General features: G+C 41.4%; 1 protein-coding gene across 1 annotated transcript in view; it reads right to left on the reverse strand.

Annotated features, from left to right (window-relative positions):
• LOC109968428 (polypeptide N-acetylgalactosaminyltransferase 18-like) overlaps positions 1 to 1,410 on the reverse strand; it is a 16,400-nt gene extending 14,990 nt beyond the window's left edge. The window contains exons 1-3 of the mRNA XM_020614694.1: positions 1,404 to 1,410; positions 588 to 795; positions 234 to 400 (exon numbers count right to left, since the gene is read on the reverse strand). Coding sequence (XP_020470350.1) covers positions 234 to 400; positions 588 to 795; positions 1,404 to 1,410 — 382 coding nt within the window. The remainder of the gene's footprint in view (positions 1 to 233; positions 401 to 587; positions 796 to 1,403) is intronic.
• Between the last annotated feature and the right edge of the window lie 6,212 nt (positions 1,411 to 7,622).

Raw genomic sequence — 7,622 nt, forward strand, 5'->3', positions numbered from 1 at the left:
CAATTTCCCCTACAACCCTACCCAGTGGTTGCTTTCAGGAGGAAATATTGCTGCTATGAAAGATATCCACATGGGATACACTATCACTCCCACCTCACACTCTTCCTTGTGATGTATGTATGTTTGAGTGGAAGCTCGTTGTTTGAGGCTAAGCTTTAAATTTGAGAAAAGTGGGTTTTCTGGTGGCTCAGTGTACATAAATCAAAAATATGACATTTCAGATGGTTTCTTACAACTGTTGCTGTGATCATCCACCAGTATAATCTCTTTGAGCAGGTGGGATGGAGTCCTCTGAATGGCTGTGTGTACAGAGCGCAGCAACACTGACAAGGCCTCGTTGACAAAGATAAAGATGACACTGAGCTGAGGAAGGTCTGATGAATACGACATGTTTCTGCACCTGTGGAAAAGATAAACAGTGAAGCTTTCTTTGCTATTTTCTTATAAGAAAAAATTACCACAATTTACTGGGGGAAGGTCAAGACTTAAAAACATCATTGCATCAGTGGTTGGATCTACACAGACAAATACCACCACCACAAATCTTGATGAATTAATCAATTAACAGTGCAGATCAACTGACTGACCCATCTGGTCGTAAATCTGGGATCGGCCGGGTAAGGGAGATGCGGTCACTGAGGTAGCTGTTGTAGCCATAGTAACGAAACTTCCTAAGGGCGACCCGTCGACTCTCAGGGCCCAGGTCGTGGCCCCAGTGGTTGAACAGCGAAGAGGCAGCGAATGCAGCTGAGCCGGATGAAGACAAAGTGTCTTCACTGTCCTTCTGAGGGGTCTCTGTAAAAAAAAAGAGAGGAAGACAGCTTGGTGCATTTTAAACAAACTGTATTTTTCAAGAAACTTTTAAAAATATTTTTAAGTTTTCTCCAACGGTTTTATGCTGTGGCAGGCACTTGGCTGATGTTACAGTGTGGTGAAATTTAATGACAAATGAACTCTATTCAGGGCATTTTGAAGGAAAAATGAATGTGACAGAGAGCTAAGTGTGCTGTGTGGTTATCAAACAAAACCTGTTTGCTGAGGGCTCAAAGAATAATTTCAGCAGCACAGGGGAACAGGACAGAACACAAATGTGATACAAAATAACAGGGATTTTCATTGTCATTACATATAACTCATTCTGGCAGCCCCGCTGATCTGTTCCTGTGGAGGTAGACACAAATCTGCTAACATGCTAAGGTAACATTTCTTTTTTTTAATCAGTGTTGTAGCTTACAAGTCAGTGCTACATGTACAGCACCCAGCTGCTTTCTATGCATGGTGGAAGGCAATGATGAATAAAAAACATGAAAGCACAAAAAAGTACACTTGTAGTGATTTGAAATATTTATAACTCGTGTGAGTTACAGCATGAGCCCAGCTGAGAACTTTGCATTCATTCTGACTCGTCATTATTGGAAACATGGGTGTTAAATGATGCTGTGCTTTCCTGTCACTTCTTCTTTTTGTATGGCAGATTTGGGGCAAAGTAGCAGCAGAATTTGAATGTAGTGGTACTCAGCATTTTTGGGGCTCTGGATAATGAGGATCATCTGTGAGAATAAACTACTCAGGAGGTGCTAAAATTCTAAAGTCAGGTCTTTAACCAAAGCCGACACTTACTCCAACCTTACACCCCATCAGTTTTGTAAAATTCAGTGAATTAGTGGTGGGTCCCAGCCTCCAGCCCCTGCAAAGCAGTGTGCTCCCAGTTTTCCAACCCCACAAGTATATGTAAACAAGGCCGCACACACACAGATTCCCCACAACATGGTGGATTGGGAAAGGGCCACTCTGCTGTGTGACAAACTGTCTCACCTTGTCTTCCAGTCACTTTATATAGAATTGGCATGCTGTTAGCACAGCGAGCTGAGTGTGTGTGCTGTGGATCAGCTCTCAGCATCCACTGTGACAGGGCTGCTGTCAAAACCAATGCGATCAGAGCTGAGCTCCGGTTCAACGTGCATCAAATGCTAGCTAGGTAACAATTCGATCTGTAATCACTTGACAGTGCAGCAACTAAGCTGTCCATTGAGTTTTGATTGATGGCTGATTGGTCGACAAGGAGTTTACAGCAGAAAGTAAGATGCAGCTGGAGGGGAAAAGAGCAGCCTACAACCCCAAATCAGAAAAAGTTAGAATGGTATGTCAAATACAAATTAAAACTGAAAGTGATGAATTGTAAATTATCTGTGTCCTGTATTACACTGAAAACCATACAGCAGCACATTATTTGATCTGCTACTTCACAAATTTTATTCTTGTTCAAAGTAAACACTCACTTCCATTCTGACTGCAATCAACAGGTGATTGCAAACTGAATTTGGTATAAAAGTGGCATCCAGGAAAGGCCGAGCCCTTTAGGAGCAAAGATGGTTCGAGGACCACCAGCTTGTCAACATATGCCTGAGAAAATGTGTAGAAACAATGTTCCTCAAGGAAAGATAAGAAGTGTTAGGTATTTTTAGTCAGACAGACATTGGTTAGACACTTCATGTATTAAAAATGTTTAGTGTAGACAGGATGTCTAGCTCAGGCTGTTAAATGCTTAGTCATTCCCATGGCGTACTCCAGGTTGTTTATGTTCAAGGATAACTAGATAGAAAGTTGATTACTGTTAAGAGACAAAATGTTTATTATTATTATTATGACATTTAATCATAATCGTAATCATAATATTTTCTTATGCTTAGTGTCATGACATGTCACTAGATGTCATGTCAGAATGTCTTAGATACACACCACACAATCAACAGACAATCACACATTGATTTTCTTCATGCTTTGACTACTGCTATGGTCAGCTGCAAAGCTGGCATAGTATGGGGCTAGCCCAAAGTAATATAATGTATAGGCCTGTTATGGTTCGGGGCTTTTCATCTTTCGGCTGCCTGCGTGCATGTTGGAGGTGCAAAGACTCCTGAGCGTGTAATGTTAATTTTACCTGTGTTCATTGAATAAATCAGCACTGTTTTGAAGTTACTCGGACTGCTTCGTCTCTCAGAGTTAACGTGGTGAAAAGAACGGGGGTCCAACAGAAGGGATTTGGATACATCACCCTCTACAGTGCACAACATAACTTAAAGATTAAAGGAATCTGGAGGGATTTCAGTGTGCAAAGGACAAGAGCACAAGCCTAAGATGGATGACTGTGCTCTCCGATCCCTCAGATGCCACTGCATCAATAATTGTCACTCTTCTTTAAGTGATAAAACCACATGGGCTCAGGATTACTTTGGCACACCTGTGTCAGGCACTACAATACCAAGTTACATCCATAAATGCTGCCTAAAACTGTACTGTGCCAAAAGGAAACTCTAAGTCAACCGTGTCCAGAAGCACAGTCGACTCCTCTGGGCTCGGAGGCTTCTGGGATGGACCATCACACATTGGAAATGTGCACTGTGTCAGGCAAATTAGTATTTCAGGTCTTTTTGGAAGGAATGGACGCCGTGTGCTCTGGACCAAAGACAAAAAGGACCATCCAGACTGTTACCAGCAACAAGTCCAAAAGCCAGGGTCTGTCATGGTCTGGGGTTGTCAGTGCCTTTGGCAAAGGTCACTTACATTTCTGTGATGGCTCCATTAATGCTGAAAAATACATAGAGATGTTGGAGAAACATATGCTACCATCAATACAATGTCTTTTCCAGGGACACCCATGCATACTTCAACAAGACAATGCAAAATCTCATACTGCACATTACTAAGACCTGGCTGTGGAGGACAAGGGTGTGGAGTGCTGGACTGGCCTGCTTGCAGTACCGACCTGTCCCCAGTAGAGAGTGCATGGAGCATTTTGAAACAAAAATGTATATATTTCATAAAATTTATCGTAGACCCTGGACTGTTGTGCAACTTAAGACTTGTTTGCAGGAAGAATGGGACAAAATGGCACCTGACACATTTAATCACTTGGTGTCCTCAGTCCCTAAATGTCTTTTATGTGCTGTGAAAAGGAATGGCAAAACATAACAAAACCCTGACATCTTCATAATTGTAACATCATATTTTTGACAGTTTTGAAGACGACAGAGTTCCAGTAGCTTGCTGCTAGTTGGCCTGCTAGCTAGGCATCATGCTTATGGCTGTTCCTATGATGACAAAGATCCATAAGGATTGGTAGTGAGATGTACATTGTTGGTAATGTTGGCAGAATTGCAATACATCCCACAACTGTAGGAGCATTATTTATTGAGACGTTGGGTTTTCCTCTATAATAATAATAATAAGGTCTAGACCTTATTATTATTATTATTATTATTATTATAAATATATAACTATTTATATAAATATATAAAGTGTACTAAGATGACTTTTGTCATCAGTTTTGCACTATAGGAATAAAACTGAATTGAACCGAATTGAATTGAACGCATTTTAAAAGGGGCCTTTCACTGTCAGTCTTCCAAACAAATGCTTTAGTGGTGAGTATTTTCTGACATTCTTCACTGAATAGTTTCAAATTATTCACACTAAAAACATAAAAAAAATGCAGATGTCTTTTTAGGATAGTGTCACCAAGTACAGGCCTGTTGGCACTGAAGGGAAATGCTAAAGGGTTGTGACAGTGCTTCAGTGATGGACCTTGTTTAGAGAGTGAGAACTCCTGTTCTGTCTGTAAATCAGCATAACACACAGTCTCCGCACCCAATTAGTCTTTGGAGAAACAGTTTCACCTTTTTCATAATGACACTGGCCTCAATTCCATAGTTTCCAAAGACTCACCCCACAATATTCTACATTCAATATGCCCATGTTCAAGCACATCAATTTAGAGAAATTGAATGTTGTCGCCCAGAGAGGAGTATTCTAGATGTGTACTTCATATCCTATTTGCAATCAGCGCTTACTCTTTGACATAGTAAACAGATGGAACCCAGCATTTACAGAAATCAGCCATCTATTTTTGTTTTTATTCTCTGCAAATCACATGGTAAAATCAGAAATCTTCTATTTATTCAGCCCCATTGATTTATGTGTGGGATATAAATATTCACATAAACAGCTTAAACAGATCAAGATCTTAAATGGGACGTGCCCAATGTGCAAAGCATAGTGCGTGGATGTAAAAACACTCAATTTAACCTGCATTCCTCCTCTATGATTTTTCACATTTTTTATCAGCCCCTCACTGAAACGCTTGCTGTGGCTGTTGCTTCGCAAAAACCTATCCTAGCAGGCTTTGCACTTGTAACACAAACACCCACCCACTTGCACCCGAGGATATGAAAGATTTTGTTTTCATAGAGAGAATCTTATTTGCTCTGCAAACCCTGCAACATTATCTCCCTCTGAAAGATTTTTGTGTCCCAGTATCTAAAGAAGCATAAGGGAAAACACATGCAATTCATTTGCTTTTTGTACTGACTCTGAGCCCCTTGAAATCACACGGCAGCTTCTTTTCATATCACAGTGAGTGATGACTCACACAAAGTGCTTTTTCAGCTGTTTGCTATGTATTTTATTGTATTGCCACAAACATGCAGAAGAGTCATTTACAGAATGTTGTGCTGCTACCAGCTGGGGAAAAAGTGAGCCCATCTGTACATCTCAGAGGTAAACAAACTTTGCAAGTTTTTTGCTGCTGCTGTACAATGACACACACATACCAACAGAAAGTGAGAGAGAGAGTGTGTGTGTGACAGAGTGAGAGTGGGATGGGGGCCTGCAGCCTTGTACAAAAGTTCACACATGATTAATTTAATCAAGCAGTGAGCAGATGGTGATGCTGTCTCGCTTGTCTCCCCTCAGGTTTGAAGAAAGTGCTTGGATCACACCTGAACAATGGAACAGTAGTTAGCACTGTCACCTCACATCAAGAAGGTTCCGGGTTTAAGCCCCAGCTGACCCAGGGCCTTTCTGTGCGGAGTTCTTCCTGTGCCTGCGTGGGTTCTCTCCGGGTACTCGGCTTCCTCTCACAGTCCAAAGACATGCAGGTTAGATTGACTGGTGACTCTAAATTGCATGACATCAATGTGAATGTGAGTAGATGTTTGTCTCTAAGTGTCAGCCCTGTGATCAAAACAATCACTGTGAAAATACAATTCAACAACTGTGGGCATGACACCTATAGTTGTATTTACATTTCATGGGCCCCTGTTAGTCCTGGGCCCTTGTAATTGTACTAATTTTTCCCCCCTTTACAGTCCCTATGGATAGTACTGAAATGCTATATGAAGATAATGTAATTATTTGAAGCTCAGGAGTGGGATCTGACGCCCCTTCCATTTTCACACTACTTAACCCTACTAAAATCATCATACTCCCACTTATGCTTTTCATTATCCACCCATCCTACAAAGAAAGATGGGCCATTCTGTTCTCTCACAGCCTGTGTCTCTGATTGATTCCAGTAGTTGTGCATTTTGGGAAATACACCTATTTGCTCTTTCTTTGAGTGAGGTGAGATCAATACCAATCTCAGATCTGTGTGTTAAGTAGTGGAGTCTGGACATGTTGGGTCTTGTCTAACATAAAGACTAGTCAGGAGGGGAACAGTTTTCTCTGCACTGGACAAAACACTGCAAAAAACAAAAATGAAAAGAAAAAATATATTTTGAGTCTTATAGACTCTAGTTACTTTATAAGCTTTAGCTACTTCTCATACCTTTAGTTCCCTCTAGTTACCTTTCATAACTTTATTTTCCTTTTTTATATATTACTGTCAGGGTCGCTCTGTTTTTGCCTGCCCTCTCTCACCTCCACACACCTGCAAGTTATCCTCATCATCACCACCTGTTGTCTATCCTGCAATTACTCGCCTCCTATATCTAACCTGCCTTCCTACTGGCTCACTGCCAGTTCGTTGTTTGTTCCCACTGTTAGGTAATTTTTTAGTTAGATAGATATGGATTAGAGATCTGTTGTATTAGAAGATGTTAGTGCAGCCAGGATGTCTCCTCAGGCTGTTAAATGCAAGGATAGTTAAGGCAGAGAAGAGCTCAAGCCAGGGACAAATGTTATTATGACGGTAAAAGTAACCATAATATTTGTCTTAATGTGTAATGTTATGTCAAATTGTTTTAGATACACACCACGAAAACAACAGCCACACACATTATTTTCTTCATGTTTTGTCTACTGCTCTGCTCAGCTGCCAAGCTTGCTTATCGGGTGACGTCACGGTTCGACAGCCCAGAAATGATTAATATTGTATAGCAATGCTTGGTTCGGGGTCTTTTGGGTTTCCGGGCTGCTTTGGCAGCCTGGGGGTTGGAAGATCTCTGGACTGGAAGTGTGAATTCTTGCCTGTGACTCTTTGAATAAACCAGCACGGTTATATTTTTTATATACTCAAGTGGTCTGAGTCGTCCCTCGGAGTTCCTGGTTTGAAAGAACCGGATGATGCTTTATAATGGTTTTCAGCCTTTACCACGCAGACGACTTGTGCCGTTTCATCCTGTTACTATCTTCATATGTATTCTATACATGTTAACCTCCTTATTTTCTTAAGCCTTCTCCTCGCCTGTTGCAGCCATCAGCTCCCCTGTGGACTATTGAGCCTCCTCACGGAGTTGTTGTCCTCATACCAACACCATTCGCCACTCCTCGGACCAACATCAATCTACCTGGTCAGTGCTCCCCCATCCTGTTTTCCACCTACTCATTGTGTCTTCTGCCTT

The sequence above is a fragment of the Monopterus albus genome, unplaced genomic scaffold (genome assembly GCF_001952655.1).
Source record: "Monopterus albus unplaced genomic scaffold, M_albus_1.0 scaffold149.1, whole genome shotgun sequence".
Lineage (NCBI taxonomy): Eukaryota > Metazoa > Chordata > Actinopteri > Synbranchiformes > Synbranchidae > Monopterus > Monopterus albus.